General features: G+C 33.5%; 2 protein-coding genes across 3 annotated transcripts; one reads left to right on the top strand and one right to left on the bottom strand.

Annotated features, from left to right (window-relative positions):
* Positions 1 to 1,147: 1,147 nt before the first annotated feature.
* Positions 1,148 to 5,630, top strand: LOC120082019. Its single transcript, XM_039037228.1, is given in 7 exon segments — positions 1,148 to 1,749; positions 2,543 to 2,628; positions 3,609 to 3,687; positions 3,859 to 3,918; positions 4,719 to 4,840; positions 4,937 to 5,008; positions 5,139 to 5,630. Coding segments are annotated over 7 exon segments (975 nt in total). The 5' UTR covers positions 1,148 to 1,296; the 3' UTR covers positions 5,242 to 5,630.
* Positions 5,631 to 6,598: 968 nt separating this feature from the next.
* On the bottom strand, positions 6,599 to 15,725 carry LOC120082018 (katanin p80 WD40 repeat-containing subunit B1 homolog KTN80.4-like). Of its 2 annotated transcripts, XM_039037226.1 has the most exons (19): positions 15,439 to 15,725; positions 14,833 to 15,116; positions 14,422 to 14,552; positions 13,760 to 13,877; positions 13,390 to 13,616; positions 12,067 to 12,169; positions 11,791 to 11,861; positions 11,592 to 11,666; positions 11,361 to 11,504; positions 11,019 to 11,244; positions 10,174 to 10,842; positions 9,818 to 9,877; positions 9,619 to 9,737; positions 9,137 to 9,265; positions 8,147 to 8,221; positions 7,911 to 8,023; positions 7,618 to 7,734; positions 7,455 to 7,523; positions 6,599 to 7,315 (listed from the first exon to the last, which is right to left on the bottom strand). In XM_039037226.1, exons 2-19 carry the CDS (start codon positions 14,858 to 14,860, stop codon positions 7,252 to 7,254), a joined length of 2,538 nt encoding a protein of 845 aa, XP_038893154.1. In that variant the 5' UTR covers positions 14,861 to 15,116; positions 15,439 to 15,725; the 3' UTR covers positions 6,599 to 7,251. The 2 variants fall into 2 exon arrangements, with proteins under 2 accessions (XP_038893154.1, XP_038893155.1); XM_039037227.1 differs by lacking the exons at positions 14,833 to 15,116; positions 15,439 to 15,725 and having other exon boundaries at positions 13,760 to 13,875; positions 14,422 to 14,547.
* Positions 15,726 to 18,689: the final 2,964 nt, after the last annotated feature.

Below are 18,689 nucleotides of genomic sequence, written 5' to 3' on the forward strand. Positions count from 1 at the left end.
TGTAGTATTTAAGACTTTGTAACTTAAACATTATTGGGTCCCTAATTAGTTTATTGATCTACTCATGCAACAAATTTCATTAAATTATAACATTAAATTCACTATAGAGACTAAATCTTTACTAAATTTTATAAGAATTAAATTATTATATGTTAAAATTTAGAGACTAGAGCAATATAAAATTAAAAGTATAGTAACTAAATCATTTGCAAATCAAAATAATGATCAATTTGTTAGGGCAATTGTCAAAAATAGCACGTTTAAGTTTTACCTTACAGAACTAGCATCTTTTTTTAAAACTCGTAAAAATAGTTTTTCTTGGTCGATCTAGCCCTTCTCGGTCCATCTCGGGCGAGATCGACTATGAGATTTTAGCTTAAAAAACCAACTTTTTCCAACTTATCGATTATTTGAGGCTTTCTCGGTACATCTCGTCATATTATACACCAAGATTATGTGTATCTCGACGCTAATTTCAAACAAAACAACACCGAGATTCTATATATTTGAGCTTTTTTGGTGAAATTTCAGGCATAATTAACACCAAAACTCATATATTTGAGCTTTCTCAGTGAAATCTCAACCAAGATTAACAATTCTTTATATATCCCAAGTCTTACAAAAATTTTCGAAAATTTTGATCTTTTTCAAAATTTAAAAAGGTTGAATCAATTTGAAAAATCTAATTTGATAAATGAAAAATGCATTTGGAATTTTGGAAATTCATAAAATTGTGAAAACATAAGTTATGATAAAGATTTGAAAAATTACGTAATTATTTCATATAATATTTAGTAAACATAACCGAATTTGATAAATATTTGAAAATACCAAGTTTGGTTAGATTACAAAAAACAGCAAATCTGGTATGTAATCAAGTGAGATGTACTAGGAAGACCCAAAACAATCAATAATTAGAAAAAGTTGATTTTTTAACTAAAATTTCGGTAACTGATCTCGTTCGAGATTGACCAAGAAAAACTATTTTTATGAATTTTAAAAAAGTATACTAGTTTTATAAGATAAAAATCTAAATGTGCTATTTTTTCCCCAATTTTTCAGTTTGTTACTTAGGTAAAATTTCATTAATATGTATATATATGTTTGATACTGGATAAAATATATATAAATATCAAAGACATAGACAACAGTTCAGTTCGGGGTCCTTGAGTGTCGAGTGGATATAACTGTAATTTCAAAATTGGCTTGCGATTTGCGGAGGAGGGAATCATCTTTCCTGAGAATTAGCGCGAGAGTTTCTGAAGAACAAGGAGAAAAGCAGAGAAGAACAAGAAAATGTCCGTGTTCAAGGGCGTCGGATTAGGGTTAGCTTTTACGAATTCCAATTTCCCTTCTAATACAAGAATCTTCCCCCAATCTTTCACTTCAAATCCTGAATTTCATCCAATTTCACTTCGTTCTCGTGCATTGCTTTCTGAAAATGGCGATGATTCTAAGTTCGACGCCAAGAGTACTTCTACACGAACTACAACTGATGCTAAGAGCTCTGGAACCTCTGCTAGAAGTCGTCGATTGCTTAAGCTTCGTGAAGAGAAGCGCAAACGGGAACGTGATCGTCTCCACAATGACCCTGGGCGAAGTGTCTCTATCTCTCTCTGTGTATGATTGTGTGTTACGTTTTATTTGATTGCTAATGACAGAGTTGTAGAAGATGTCTGCAAATACGATGCGGAATTACGTGCTGTTGTTGGCGATAGCATTGGCAATCCAGAGGAAATGAGGAAAAAGGTATATCGGTTAGGCTTATATTCATTTTCCTATTTGATTTTTAGTGAATATCGGTTTGTTGTAATTGAATTTGCTCATTCGTTATTTCATTTCCTGTTTGCACATTTCTTATTGTGTCATTTTTTGAACTCGTTGTTCAGATTTTTTTCACTTCCGTCTGAGCGACGAGAGACCTCAACTAAATGATTGAAACTAGTTTGTAGCATATTCCTTCATATATTCTTAATTCATTGGTATGGCGTCTGAGAAGATAAGATTCGCTTTACTATCTTCTCGCAATTACGAGCATCCAGTAGTACTGTTGTTATATATCTTGTTGATATAGTTGAATATGGTGCTTACTGTCAGAAACTTGTTTAGTTCTCTAGTAATTTTATCTCAACGAGGAGCATTTTCTGGATAAATAACGGGACTGTTTAATTAGTTTGTCGTTACATAAGCTCCTCATTTTACTTATATTCTAGTATTGGCTCTTCAAAACATTTGGCTGGGGAAGTTTCTCATATGACTAATAATTCGTATGGAAATATCTTGTAAATAAACTTATTTGACATCTATTGTCAATCATAAGCCATTAGCTTCTTATTAGAATATTAAAAGCAGTCTGAATCTCATGTCTTGAACATTTATCTGTGATTGTATTCACATGCAACTGATGAACAGAACAAGCTTCTTTCTGTGAGGTATCAACCAGAAGAGAAAAAACTTCTAAATTTTTTCATGTAATTCCTGTTAAATAATGGCGTTTTCTCATCTTTCTGCATAGTTACATCTTCCAATGTGATTATGACAGGTTGAAGAGAGAGTACGAAGGAAGGGTAGAGATTTCCAAAAGTCTAAAACGGGTTCCATCCTTGCCTTCAAAGTCAGCTTTAGAGAGTAATCTATTCAATAAATAGTCCCTTATCTGTTTACTGTCCATTTTTGCCCTCACTGGTATAACCTTATATCTGGTGCCGAAACCAAAGCTGGATCCTCCATCATAAAAGAAAAGAGATATTACTCCATTGTTAATTCCATTTTTTTCTTGCAATCGATTGCTCTTTAAATATGATCTAGTTCTTCTCAATTGCTCAGGTTTCAACTCTGTTTTGAAGAAAACCTTTAAGACCCAAAAGGTGTTAAGTCCTGGCTTCTACTAGTTCATTATGGCTTCAATACACGATACGATTTAGTTTCAACTTTGGGTTTCCCGAATATGCAAGTCAAAAACTTTTTCATTGTGCTTTTCTACATTTTTGATACGTCAAAGAATGTTGGATATTGTTACTGCTTTACAGTCCCTATCATGGTTAAAGATTTCTTGTCTTCTGAGCTAATTTGAGGATTAGAATATGCATTCTGGTTTATTGTTTATCTATTTGCTCACAAGTGTACTAGTTAACTATCAGAAATATATTGATGGGGATTAGTCATAATTTAAATGTTTAATCATGATTAATTTCTAGGTCAATGACTATACAATCACGTAAAAGTTAAAACCCCATAAACTAGTTTTTCTTCTTTTTGGTAAATTTTGTAATAGTCCATTTCAGAACTGAACAATCCGGGATACAGGAATATTGGAGTTCAGCTATGCATTTGTTGACATCTTTGAGCATCCTCTTGCTTATTTTTGTTATTGTTTCTTGATTAACTGATCTTTAAGTATAACCATTGTTTTTTATGCACTTAGATTTGTCTATGCTTGTTTACAGCATGTCTTGGGAAATTTTTAGTCATCCTTGAGCTGCTAATGAATTAAAAATTGTTCATATTATCGTTGATGTGGTGATAAATTGTTCATTTAACTTTTCAGACGTTAAAACCTTACCATTTGAAGTTACTGATCATCCTTTTCCCTCTGTTTTGCCGCACAGTTTCAATCCTCTTGATTCCTACATATGGTTTGAGCTGATTGGATCACCATCCGATAGAGATGTTGATCTTATTGGCAGTGTAAGTTACCTCTTATTGCCGTAGAATGATTTTCTTTGTCAGAATTATTATTTTCCTTGAGCTGCTCAAACTTTAATATGACCATCTTCTATTCTCCCTCCATTCTCTGTGCATCAATGAATGGCTTTTAACTTGTCGTCTATATTATTTACATTACAAGTGACCATGCAGGTTATCCAGTCATGGTATGTCATGGGTCGATTGGGGGCCTTTAACTCTTCAAATTTGCAGGTTTCATCATGTATCCTTGAACCTAATTGATTTATACTTCACTGAAGCGCCTTACCTTAATTGATCTGAAGTCAATTATACGTCTTTTTTTCCCACCTATTATGCAATTGTAAAGAATTTGATTTGGTTGACTCTCTTGTGTGCTTTTGGAGTTTATGGGATGAGTGAAACAGACGTCTTTTCGATAGCTTTCTTTATACAATTAATCATTTCATGGACTCTGTTTTATCAATGGCTTTTTCCTAGTGTAAAACAAAGCACCCTTTTATCCACTTTAGTTTATCTTCTTTAGTCAATAATTGGCGCTTTCTGATGTAATCTTTCTCCGTATTTTGGGGTCCTCCTATTATTTCATTCATTGATGAAATGTTTCTTTTATCCACAAAAAAAAGGATTGGAACAAGGGAAGATCTTTTTGCCAGTATTTTCTACATGACATTTTGTCTTGTGGGGATATCATTTACCTGATGAATATATTGCATAACTGCTTAATTAGCTTGTCAGCTTTATATGGTTGAAAGTAGGCACTCTAGTTTGGATGTACTCTTGATCACTGTTCCCTTCATGCTCAGACTACTGAAAAACAGAACTTTGGTCAATGTCAAAACACTTTTTTTTTTTGTTGTAGAAGGAAAAAACAAGGTAATTAAATACGAATTTGGTTTATTCGAAGGCTGTCTATATATCTTACAACGATTAATTTTCTTTGTGCTGATACCCAAAAGAAACCAAATCTTTCGCTGCCGTCGTGAATTGCGAAATTGTTGGATTAAAATTTTTCATTGAATTATTAATTGCAGCTGGCGAATTCATCCATGGAGTACAATCCTATCTACGATGCAGATAAAGGGTTTAAAGTGATGCAGTCATCATTTCATGATATCAGTGATGTTGAGTTTCAGGATAACTGGGGCCGGGTTTGGTAAGAGTTTCTGAAATTAACTGTAATCCATTGTTCCATGTTATTTGGTATGCTCCCCAATTATGGAATTCAAACAAGTTATATAATATGTGGCAGGGTTGACCTCGGTACGTCTGATTATTTTGCCATCGATGTATTATTGAACTGCTTGACTGTTTTAAGCTCAGAGTAAGTTTGAGTTCGTCAACTTTATATTTTTTCCTTGCAACAGTTTCCAGACTAATACATGTATCTAGAGTTTTAGATACTCATATTATCTAATAGAGGAACTTGTTTAATTTTTTACTTTGATCTGCAGATATTTAGGCATCCAACAAGTTGTCTTTGGGGGACGTCGAATGGGCGATTGGGAAGAAGGGATGACGAGCCCCGAGTATGGGTACAAGTATTTCAAAATCTAACTTATGTTTAGAATTCGAGTGTATATAATGCCTCTTCGATATTCTAAATCTTCATCTTTATTTAAACTTCCGTCAAAATAGTAGGAATTTCTTTTTTCAATACAATAGGGGTAGAGAGATTTGTACTACAAAAATCTTGGCCGTTAACGTATTTGTATGCTAGTAAAGCTAGGTTCGTTTTGGGAATAGTAGGGAGTGTTTTAGGCTTAGATTTGAGAATTCTGCATTCATAAAATTTTAAAATGGCCCTTCCCCTCCAAGAAAAGGAATACCAAAAAGTTCAACAAGGGAAAGGAGTATGTGAACCAAAAAGTAGTCCTCCATCAAGAAAGGCAAGTAATGATTAATGTGTGGGCTGGTTAAGTTGTACTCAATAAGAATCTTCATTCTTATGTCTCATCCTCACTTTATGCCCACTTCAATTTATTCGGAGAAAATGAATGTCTAGAAAAATGTCTTGGAAGAGAGAAAAAAAAAATGCATGGTAAAAAGTAAACAGTCCTTGAAATCAAGGATTTCCATGTTTAAATAATCCATGAACATTTTCTTTTGTTAGTACAACAAATGAAGAAAAGAAAAGTCGTCCAACCTCAAGACGAATAAAACACGTCAAAGATGGCTTCGGTGTGCTCACTTTATGAATATTTGTAAATCTATGGTCACGTTTACCTCAGGCGAAATATAATCCATCAATTATATTTGTTGTTTATCTATATTTCGTAATCATAATGAACTATGGGACTTGCCTCTAAATTTGTAATCGAAATGCGTAATTTAATCAATGTTCAATCTGATTGTATTTAAAAATTAATAGAAAGCCTTTATATCAATCATCATTACAAACGTGCCCATATTCAATGTATGTCTGAAGATATGATTTAAAACCAATTTTTCTAATTTTATTTTACAGATTGGATTACTTTGATCTTCCTGCCATTTTAAAAAGAGTATTCCATCATAGCCACCTCTTTAATATAGGTTTCTTCCAATTTCCTTTTCTTTACAAAGTCTTCGTTCATTCACTCCAAGTCGAAATTTTCAGGAATATTCCTGGTCAAGTTTCTGAAGACTATCCAAACATATGGATCATGCTTAATCATTCCACCTCTTTGATGGGTCATTATTTTTATAAACCCCATCCCCAAAAAAGCTGTTTATATAAATTGGCCCTAAAATTATAAGAGTTCTAATTCAAGAGTCGAATTTTAACACTTTCATATTCAAAGGATCAATTTTTACAATTAAAAATATGAGGATATAATTATTACCACCATATTTTAAGAGTGATTTTTACCATTTACTCCTCTTTAGACAGTAAAGTCAACAATAAATGCAATAATAGAGGAAGAGATGCAACTCATTAGAAGAAAATAGCTTATAAATTTAATGAATTGGTGAGTGAGATACACGAGAGGGCATATGTGGTATTACAAGAAAGAGCCCGCCCTCCCTCGACAAAGACAAGACAGAGAGGAAGTGGACCAATATAAACAACACCCACAACATAACTAATAATATTCAGTAACAAAGTGAGTTAGATGAAGAAAATGGTGTGGTGTACAACATTTAGGGAAAGGGAAGGGTTAGCCAAAGAAAAAGGTAGTTTTTAGGGGGTCAGGTAACTCACTCAACTCCTTCACCACATAGAAAGGGGTGGCTTATGAAGATGATGGTTCTCCAAAACCAAAACCAAACGCAGTCCTCTACTACAAATTAGCCCTCCTTTTTCTTTTTTTGGTTGTCTCCTGTTTTAGGTATGTGCAGAATTAGGCAGTGGTCAATAAAGTACCTGTGGCTGTACTTTGTTTTACTACTTACTTATAGAGTAAGAGGAAGGAAGAACTGTGATGTGATGTGAAGTGAAGTGGAAGATGGCAAGGTATCTTCATGATGATGTGTTGCATATGAAATGAAATGAAGAGAAGAAGAGTGGGAAAAACTCTCTTTCCAAAGCAAAGCAAAGGAAGCCACAGCAGGAAGAGTGATGGATTTATTTTGTTTTATTATATGTCATTGAAATTCCTGGAGTGCAAGATTCAACTCCTGTGCTGACTTTGCTACTGATCCCCTTTTTCTGCGAAACCACCATCAAATTGCATAATCATCGTTAATCGTAAGTATTATTATTCAAAGTAATTGCAAGTAATGCATTGTTTAATTTATTAGTGCCTCTCCTCAAATCACTTATTATAAAGTAGTTTGTAACAACATACCTTATAAGGGCTGGCAGGCAGCGCTTAACTTTTTCAAGCTCGATGAAGCAGAGATTACATCGCTCCAACCTACAAACCACCCAATTTAATTTAATACAAATAATTTCTTGAAACAAAGTCGTGTAAGAGCAATCTGATAAATTAAAAGCTTATTAGCAAACACCTTTGCTCTGCCTCAATGTTAACTCCAACAGATGATGTTGCCGATAACGTTGAATAGATCACCGAACCAAACGTCCTCACCAGCTTCACTAGCATTTCCATAGAAATGTCTAAATACCTATTGTTCCAGAACTAAAACAGTGTTAGAAAAACCAAAATCTAAATACTTTTCGAACGAAAACCTAGTAAATGTCAGTTTGAAAAAGTTTGACTTCAAAAGTTGCAATATAAGTTTTCCAGAAAACACTAACCCCATAAATTGTGTGTGTGTGTGTGAGAGAGAGAGAGGGGNACCTATCCATGTCACTTTCAAGGAGGCCAGAAAGAACAGGCAGAATACAACTGCAGATATCCAGGGTGACAACTTCAATTCGATTGGTCATAATACTAATTACATCGGCAGCAACCTGTATCGACAGGGATACATGTTAGAACAGTTTACATCAGAAGAAAAATAGTTAAAATAAAATAAAAAAATAAAAAATAAAAAGATAACTTCAATCCACTTAAAAGAACAAGATTATACTTACTGCATGATCAGCCATTTTCTCCATTGCAGAAACCGCCCCTTTAATGTCATGTCTTTCCCAATATCTATAGACGGCCTAAAAAACAATCAGATGGATTATTTTAAAATTTTAACTCTAACTGCAGCAACTCATTTGCAACATATAGCTACTGAAGCGACCATAATGCCAGCCAAAGTGCAAGTGCCAAGAATCTCAAATAATTACACATGTGCCTATATGAACCGAGCCATAACACTTTTCATACTTTGAAGACCCCCTACGGCCTACCCTACTGATTTTGACAATCCCAGCTCATGTAGTTCTCTAAAAGATTGTCAGCTCATGTAGTTCTCTAAAAAATTAAAAATAAAATAAAAATAATAATAAGTTTCTTCAAAAACTCTTTATCTATTCATGTTCCATACAAAAATGCTAGGAGATTAACAAAAGAATCTCAAATTATATAAGTTAAACTATTAGTATAGTCCTGAATTTTGAAGTTTGTTTTTATTTGGTACCCAAACGTTCAAAAAGTTTCTAATAAGTCCATAAACTTTCAATTTTGTGTCTAACAGATTTTTGACAAATTCAATTTTTATTTTTTTTTAAAAAAAAATGATCTATGAATTTTCAAAAATTTGAAAATACAAATACTAAATTTGTAATTTTGAAAGTTCAAGGACCAAAGAGACACAAATCTTAACTTAAATGGCTACATTTACAATTTGACCTATTATATAACAATATTAGCAAAATAATAAACCACTCCTTTAGTTCATTTCTCCTTTTTGTGGGAATATCTAGGGGCAAGCTAATTGTCACATTGCCATTGGTAATATCAAACTTGCTCTATCCTACCTCAATACTAGGAAATTGGTATATTGATTGATACATTGGTTTGGAATTTTAGTTGGTTCATAATTCAGATAACATGATAAATGCATAAAATCAGAGTTAAATCTTTTGCAGATGTAAGCATGCAATAGTATAGTAATTGGAAGTTCTCATTACTTGCAATTTTGCTGACCGAGATTGCATCGAGTTGATAAATTGATCATGTTGTTGTAGAACATCTACTATGGTATCCTCATCACTTGCAGGTGATACTGTTTCTTTCTCAGGAGATCGACGATAACCTCTCTGTCAGAACATTAGATTAAGGAAGAGAACAGAAGTGTAAGCTGATTGACTATATGACAAACACAAGACCACGTGAGAGGTTAAAATTTTAATCAGTATTTCATTTAACTTTTCAGCCACATTTATATTCATAAATCTATAATCATTCGTGGTTCAAGAAAGTCACAACTAACAAACGACCAAATCTTGTTCAACAATGAGAGTTGAGAAACAGAACAAAGAACCTCAAATATCTTGATGCTAAGACCAAAGGCCATCGTAAAATGGTTGTAATAACAGTAGAGCACCGTGAAGAGGATATAAGAATATAAACAAGAAAATGAGTTCCATACAGATGAGTTCATAAATCATACCCCATTATTTAATGGAATATTTTCCAGTGCAGCTGCTCTTCCAGGGGAGGCATTATATGTTAGCCGGCTAAAATTCGATCTCTCTCTTTTCTCCCAATCTACATGTGAACGCAATCTCCCTATATATATTATCCCAAAAAAAAATGTTAGGGCATTATCTGTTGTCAACGGGGAAATCAATATCTAAATATGACAATACCTCCTTTTGTAGCTTCAGGAAAAGATGTATCCCTGCTTATTTTATGGCCTCGAGGATCATCTAGAACAAAGAGAAGTTACAAGAAAGCATGAGAACAGAGTATAATAGAACATTTAAAAGCAAGTTGATAACTAAAACTGGCCAGCCAAATAAAAGACACGAATGCAAAATGACATCATGAACATAGCCAAAAAAGAAAAAGAAAAAATTGAAAAGACTAAGTGGGTTATGAAAAAGAAAATGAAATCAGATAAATGTAAAGACTAAATTATCAGATAATAGACCCATCTATGGGATAACAACTGCCATTAGTTAAAAAACGAATCATATAAACTGATCACTACATTGAGTACAACCTTCGTGTTTGTAGTTTGCTGTTGTCTCTTTTGATTCCGTTTCATTCTTCCCAGATCCAATATATCTTTCTTCTTTCACAATCTTCTGTGGAGCAGATACTCCTTGAATTGAACCAATGTCATGCAAGGAATTCCTATTATCCATGGTGCTCATGTCATTAGCCTTCAAGCCTCTGGATTCAGAAAGGACGGAGATGGTTGGATTACCAACTTCATCTCTACCATTTAGAAACCTCCTATTGTCAGTAGTTTTTGATAGCAATGGTACTGGAACTGCTCTTCCAGCAACATCAAAGTCCTTTCTAGAATCATCCTGCTCATGCCTTGAATTTGACCTGGACAGTGGCATTACTCTTCCAGCAACATCTAATTCTTTTCTAGAATCATCCTGCTCATGCCTTGAATTTGTCCTAGGTACAGGCACTGCTCTTCCAGCAACATCAAATTCCTTTCTAGAATCATCCTGCTCGTGCCTTGAACTTGTCCTAGGTACAATTACGGGTATCACATCTGATTTATTGAAGATTGGGTTGCTGAATGTTGAAGTAGCCTTCACGGAGTTTCTCTTTGGCACCACTGCACTAGGTACTGTTACTGAGCTAACCGGATTAGTCTTTGGGCCAGCATTTAAATTGATCTTTTGAGGAGTACTTGGTCCATTTCCTGTGGCTTCAATCAGTAAGGAAAAAAGATCATGGATATTTACTCCAATTTTTAATAAATGGAGAGGTAGTGCCAATCAAAAACAAGAAAAATCCAATACGAAGGGTATATTTAAAAAGTGACAACGAGAAACAGAAGCGAAATCCTATATATGAAAACAAAGACAAAAGAAAATTGCTTACATGACAAAGATTTTGGATCCTTGACAACGTCTGAATTTTGAGAAACTGACAACCTTCCCAATGTTTTGGTTTCCTTCAATAGTGGATCAGAAGTTTGTGATACCGACAATCCACCAAAACCAGCCTTGGTATTGTTCTCATTTTGCTGTGGTAGATTACTGCTGGATTTAGGTTCTGATCGACCATTTAGTCTGTTAACATTGTTAATTGCATAGGGCTCTGTGCGCTATGCAAAAGGCAAGGAAATTATTATATTGAGTTTTTTTTTTTTTTCGGGAATAATGCATTCAGTTAAAGAATAGTGAGAAACTAGAACGAGTGTCGATGGATAATGCATTGTACCGTAATGTCTACAACCCACACTCCAACACAGCTCTGATTGTATGAACAACCAAGAAGTTTCCCCTCATGAACATTAAGATCGGACAGCCTAGACCAACCAACTTCCACACCATCATGACATCTAATTGGTTCCCATGAAAAAACCTGTGAAGTAGCACAATCTTACAAATAAATTTTTTTAAAAAAATGAAAAATTGCAGTTCTGGACAGATGAACCATTTCAAATATTACCTTCAAACTTTCATGCAATCCGCAAAGCAGTGTCCTCCCATCTGGATTAAACGTTAAACAACGAACTCCACTGGTCTGAAACAAACACAGGAATAAGAGATCTCCTAAAATAAATTATAAGACAGTCCTCTAAAAAATATTCACTCTTAAGTATATTTATTCAAAAGCCAGGACAAAAAAAAAATGCATAAAAAGATACCTCGGGTCCAGCTGAACCAATCAACTCAAAGGTTTCCAGGTCCCAAAATTTAACTGTCTTATCTGCTGAACCTGATCAACAAAAAGAAAATTCAGATAGGATCGAATAACAACCAGATCTAATGTTTAACACATGCAACATCTTTTAGTTAAATTTAAGGCCTCATATGAAATACAGAACTTGATAATGCACATATTTTTTATTTATTTATTTATCATTGTTTCATTTTTTGCTTATATAGTAGTAGAGAGACCAAGGTAAAAGTGCATTACAAACCTGTTGCTAGCAAAAATTCATGAGGGTGAAAATCTATACACTGAACCTGACCCTCGTGACACTTGAAATCATGCAACAACTTTCCAGCAGTTAAATCCCAGAGCTGTTAAAATAAAATATATTAAAGATATATTTGAAGGTTCCTTTGAATTGGAAATGATAATTAAATGAAAATACAACTACAAATTCTGCATGTGAATAAAATATCCCATTTTTCTAGAAATGACATAATAAATATATAATTTTGTTGACACAAATTATACAATAAAGAAATGACATAATAAATAACTAAAATTCCACCTTCATTGCCAAGAGCATTAGCATTATGAAATTGTGCTCAACTAATTCTTTACACTCACCCACCCCAAAAAAAACCCACAGTTGCACCAATTGGTTCAAATACACATCGACCAATGCCTTTCATCAAAATTTGGGGGGGGGGGGACCCTCTGTATACGTCTAATTGAAGAACCCACGACACAAAAAACCCACAGGAGATGGTTTAAACCAAACATGCCATAAAAAATCGCAATCATCAAACCAACTATCAATACTTTCGATCTTCTCTATCAAAAACCATGAAGAAAACCAATACTACCATACAAAAGCTCCTCCATGGCTTCGTTGTAACTTTTAAGGTACAAAGTGAAGTCCAAACCTAATTGAGCTAAGACATTGAATATATGTGAGGTTAAAAATATACCTAGAAGAGTAAATATCTAGGCATATCAATGTCGTGATCTATTACCATTTAGGCACATGGATATCACCTGCTAGTAAAATAAAGGAGCAAAAGAGCTAAAGAGGACAAAAGTTAGAGAATGGTAGGAATGTGAAAGAAAAAAGAATTAAGAAAAAAAACATTTGAATATTAAAAGAGTTATCCTTGGTGAGCACACCTAAGCAATGCAAATGATGCAACGTTATTGTAAGTCAACTCACTTGGCACCACGCACCAGACAATACATCAAAGTCATTTGTGCCCAATGCTTAGACACTTCTAGGAAGACAAATCGAGGAAAAACATTCAAAGAAACAAATAATATAAACAATATTAATAGAAATGAGCACAAGAAATCCTAGTTCCAAACTATAACCAAGGCCAAGGGTAATAAAGATAAAAGAAAGCTCTCTGGGACATTGAGATGAAGGAAAGGCATTCCAGACTCCTTTGTGAGGTCAATATTTTTTCTGGTAAGAAAAACGAGACTCATATAGTTACACTTGCTCCAAAGGTTTTATCAAGAAATCACTAGTTACTCTCCTCTACAAAGACTAATAATTCGTAAAACTAAACTACAAGGAAAATGATGGATGTCTAACCTTCACTGTGTTGTCTTCTCCACCAGATACAACCCAACGCCCATCAGGAGTAAATCTGATTGCATTGACTCCTCGAGTGTGACCTTTGTATGTGTGGATACACCCTTTCTTCCGGATATCCCATATCTTAAGATTTGTATCCAAGGACCCAGAAGCAAAAAATTCCCCAAAGGGATGAAAATCCACAGAAATGCAATTGGATCTATGACCAGTAAGCGTTCGAACAACTAGGAAATATCACAAGAGAAATCCAGAAAAGGGAAAATATAAGTCTAGCTTCATAGTACAATTATCCATGGAAATCAGCAATATCAAACTGGACACTGTCGGCTAAGATGAAAGAAATACATAGGGATGATAGAAAGCATACTTTTAGCCTCCTCCAAATCCCAAAGCTTGATTGTGCCACTGGCAGCCCCTGCAGCTACCAACACTTCTGATGAGTCAAAGCTTACAGAATCTATTCCGCTCGTATGGCCAGTCAAACTCTGGATGTGAAAGCACAGCTAAGTTAAAGTGCAAAAAAACATGATACTTACAAACACAGCTCTTTTAGCTTTTTAGCTAAAACAGGTCTGGTTAATCTTTGTTAAATTTAAAATAACCTAATATATATATATATATATATTAATTCCTATTAACCATAGTGCACATGGATTTTTTTTTTTTTTTGCGGGGGTAGAGGTATTAACGTGACTGAAATTGGTTGCATGTTGTTTTCATCACAAGATCTGTTAGAAGTGCTATAATAAAACGAGATATGAGTGATTCAAGAAAAAGAAATTCAGAAGAAAAGGATGATAGAACAAGAGGGGAAGAATTCTACACGAGAATGTTTAAATATCCTGGACAAGAAGTACAAGACAAATCTAAAATGCATGGGATTTCAAGAAAACTACAAAATAATTGGTTTGTCAATCTTTGTAATGATATTTTTGTTAACTTGAGAACAAACTAATAGAGCACTTCTTCTGAATTCTACTAACCAGGGCCAAGTGATAGGAAACCATAACAGGAGAAATTGAAACATACCAGTATGGCATTGGGTTTACCAATAGCCCATAGATTGACTTTGAAGTCTTCTCCTCCTGTGACAAGAACACGGGATGACTTCCTTCCAATCTTCAGGCAATTGACAGCGGAAGAATGTGCCACAAATTCTTCTGTTTGAATAATTGTTAAGGCAAAAATGATGGAGCCTTCCTCAGTCTACAACTGTAAGCCAGAGCTATTTCTAATTGGCAAACCATAAACTCAAATCAAATGCTTCAAAATAAAAACATAACACTCGCAGTCACACACTCAGAGATCTGATGAAGATACGGAAATGAAAATCACAAAGTGAAGATAACGAGGCAATACAAGCAGATCAAGTCCAAGTAATAATATTTCAGTTTGAAAATTTAAAATCCTAGTTGAACCCGAGACATTGAGAAAGGATACGTAGCTTGTACGCCCGTTTGGTAGTCATGGCATGTATAGTCAAGAATTTAGGACCAAAATAGCATCAGAACACGAAGAAAACCTAGAAATTGAAATTGCAACAGCGGCATTCCACTGTAAAAATTCCCCAAAGTATTTGAATCCGAGAATAGCGCAATATAATTAGTGACACTGCTTCATCGACTACTTCTAAGAACCGACGATCTCCACTCACAACACCTTTAGATCTCAAAAGTAAACTCCACCTATTCTTCCACCACCGCTCCCAGCCCCAAACAGCGTCACTGTAAACACAAATTTCCAAAGAAAAAATAAAAGTTAAATCAAGAAACCACCAACAGCCAGATCAACGTTAGGGAAAAAAAAACACACACGTAAACCACCAAAGAAGAAAACCAGGAAGAAGTTAATCAGTTTGCTTCAAGCAAGTCAAGAAAAAAGTACAGCACGCTACACTTCCAACTCAAGTTAGCTTCATCTTTCTCCACACTCACAAACATAAACCACAACAGAAACAGAAAAAAAAAAAATCCATAACCAAATTTCAAGACGCGAAGACAAAGAAAGAGAGAGGGAGAGATAGAGAGAGAGAGAAGAGCACAGTACAGTATTCGAGACGAGAAATTCGAAGTTTAAGGCGTCGGTCGAAGTTTCAGAGACGGCAAAGGCGGCGGCGGCGATAAACACTTGGCTTTCTTTCAACTACAGCGGCACCGCCATGGGCATATCCCGCCGAAGCAACGCTCTTACAGAGAGAGGGACAGAGAAGGACAGAAGGCCAAAACTCAATTTCAAAAAAAAAAGAATAATAATAATTAAAAGAAGAAATAAAAAAAATGAATTTGATTAGAGAAGAGAGTAAGGCGCTTTCACGTTTTGTGTCCCCTCTTCCTCCGCCAACTAATAAATAAATAAATAATATTCACATCGTTTTTATTCAAACGAAAGGAAATTTTTTTCAAATTATTATTTTTGTTTTCTTTTTTTTTTTTTAATTATTTTTTAGTTGTCACTGAGAGAGGAAAATTGTAAAAAGAAAAATTAAATCTTTCTATTTATTATTTTTTTTTTTGTGGAAAAAGAGGAAGCAGTGGTTTTGGTCAGTGTGAAAGCGACGTGCCACGGACTGTCCCGTGCGGAGATTTATGGGCCAACCCAAACTTTAATGGGCCGATCGGGTCGGCCCATTTTTAGTTTTCATTATTTATTATTTATTTTGTGATTATTATTATTATTACCACATTAAAATATTAAAATACCGTTTAGTCATGTGGTTTCAAATATTGAATCTTAGTCGCAATAGTTGTAATCAATTTTAAATTTAGTCCGTCTATGTTAATTTTTATTTAAATTAGTTAACTAATAATAAATATTTTCATATAAAAAAATAAAATACGTTAATATACTTCCAAAATTTATACTGAAAATACTAATAAATCATAAAATTCTTTGAAGAAACTAAAAATAACTAGCAATAAGGTCTTTATTAAAAAAAAAAATAGCAATAGGGACTAAACATTATATTTTATCCTAAACTTAATAGTATGTATCAATTTGTATTGTAAATTTTTTAGTTTCATCAAATTAGACCAAAATTTTTTATCCTAAATTTTTATACAAAATTTTTGCCCTTGATACACTTTCATTTATAAATTAATCCATAAAAATACTTCCAAATGCATTTAATGAGTATAAAACATATACATAGCTTAATTCTTTCTAAAATTTTGGTGGGTCTTGAACGACTTATACAATTTTTCGATCTTATACATTAATTGGACTTTTCTTTTTTCTTTTGAGTTGAACGAGTAGTGGAAGATTCAAACCTCACACCTCCTAATCAATGACATATGTTTTATGTCAATTGAGCTATGTTCGTGTAGCCTATAATTAGACTTTAATTTATATAATACTTTTTTTTTATTCAACTTGAAATTAATGAGTTTTAAGAGTGTGTAGATGAGTTTAACAAAGATTGATACATTAACCAAACATGTTTTGGTTCATGGTTCAATTTTTTAGATAAAAATGGATACAAATTTGATGGAATTATTCCCTTTTTTTTATTTTTTTTCTTGTTTGTTTTATCAATAAAGGAATTAAATTGATGCTCCCTCCTCTTGTGATTTAAAATTTGTAAAAGGGGAAGGAGAAGCAATACCGTTAACCCACCACTTTTGTTCCAATGCCTTTGACGCATTGATTAAACTTTACTAAAACTTTGGGTTTTTAAATTTGATATTCACTCTTTATATTCAAATTGTCCTTTACTTGTTTGACGGGAGTTTATGTATAATCATTTCTACTCATTTTTTTTATAAATAATTGTTGCAAAATAATGGTTGGTCTTCTTTTAGTTCTCACAAGGATTTTTTTTTTTTTTTTTGAGAAATTTAAAATAAGGTAGTTGACAATTTTATCATAGAAGGCACGAAAGACCAATTAAAATTATTCTTATGAGGCTCAAATTTGGTTCTCGATTTATGCGTACTTCAGTAATAAAATTTGAGAAGAGATGATATGAAAATAATGAAAAATTATACACAGGTGTGGATCACACTGCCTCCATACTTAAATTAGTTCATGGATTTTTTTTTTAAAAAAAAATGGTAAGAGTTAAGAAATTTTAGAATTAAAGCAAAAGGAAAATATTTATAAGATTGTTTCATCTATGGTTACTTGTTGTCCTCTCAAATTTAGAATGGAGAAGGATAAATTGGGTAACAAAGAGATTTGTAGCTTCCTAGACAAGGTTGAGGTGGACAATTGAGCCTCTTGACCCAATTTTCTTATTCTTTTGAGTCTGATTAAGTCACGAATTAAATTTCGAGGCTTGAATTTCTGTTTATCTTAAGACTCATCCAGATTGTTTTAGAGAAATTGTACTATATGGCCAAAAGAAAAGGCCGGTTTTGAAAAATATAAAAAATGAAATCTCTTTTGTTTATGGCCATCCTAAATTTAGATCTCTTCCTCCTATGTTTTTTCTTCCATTTTTACCCCTCTATTAATGTTGGCAAAGAGGATCCACTATTTATGGAAAATCTTATCTCCTAAAAGGTTGGTTTTTAAATTTCATATCACCCTCATAAATCTTATTTTTATTTATGAAATCCAATATCTCTTTTAAATGGTTATATTATTTTTCCATATTATAAATTCAATTACATTTTCTTTCATTTTCTTTTTTAATCCTAAAATCTAACATGTATCTAGCAAACTTTCTTGTTACATTCAAACCTTTATCTGCAACCTCAACGTCAACATTTTCTGCCTTCAACTTTTAAAGGTTTGTAAATGTAAGTTGTGCACAAAAGAAAGTTGCAAATTCTCTATACAAAATATTCACATATCTACCTTGAAGTAAGCACAAAAGGGGAACCAACGAGTGTGGAAGATAACTTTAAAACTGCCAAGGGAAGGGACTACCATTACAGTTGCAAGAATATGAAAACTCGAAATATTTTGTCAATGATTCATGTGGGGTAAGTGTGTAGTTATTGGTCTTGGTTAGGTGCCATTATTTACTTAAGAATGTTACCAGGTACAATGATGTTATTTTTCAACGTATATACCATAATTACAAATAAATATCATGTGTTTTCTTTTGATTTTATCCGTTGTCGGTCATATTCAAGAATGTTACCCACATAGAGGATTTTCAATATATATATATCGTATACAAATAAATATCACGTGCTTTCGTTAGATTTTAGCATCTACCTACCATATTTCAGGAAGCTAGGGGGATTATGTGTTTTTTATTTGTAACCTATTTGTAGAAAAATACCATGTACTTGAGGTTTTTATATTTGTCTACCATTTTAAGGAACTTGTCCGTTATCTTTGGGGGCTGA

This window comes from Benincasa hispida, chromosome 7, assembly GCF_009727055.1.
Source record: "Benincasa hispida cultivar B227 chromosome 7, ASM972705v1, whole genome shotgun sequence".
NCBI classification, from domain to species: Eukaryota; Viridiplantae; Streptophyta; class Magnoliopsida; order Cucurbitales; family Cucurbitaceae; genus Benincasa; species Benincasa hispida.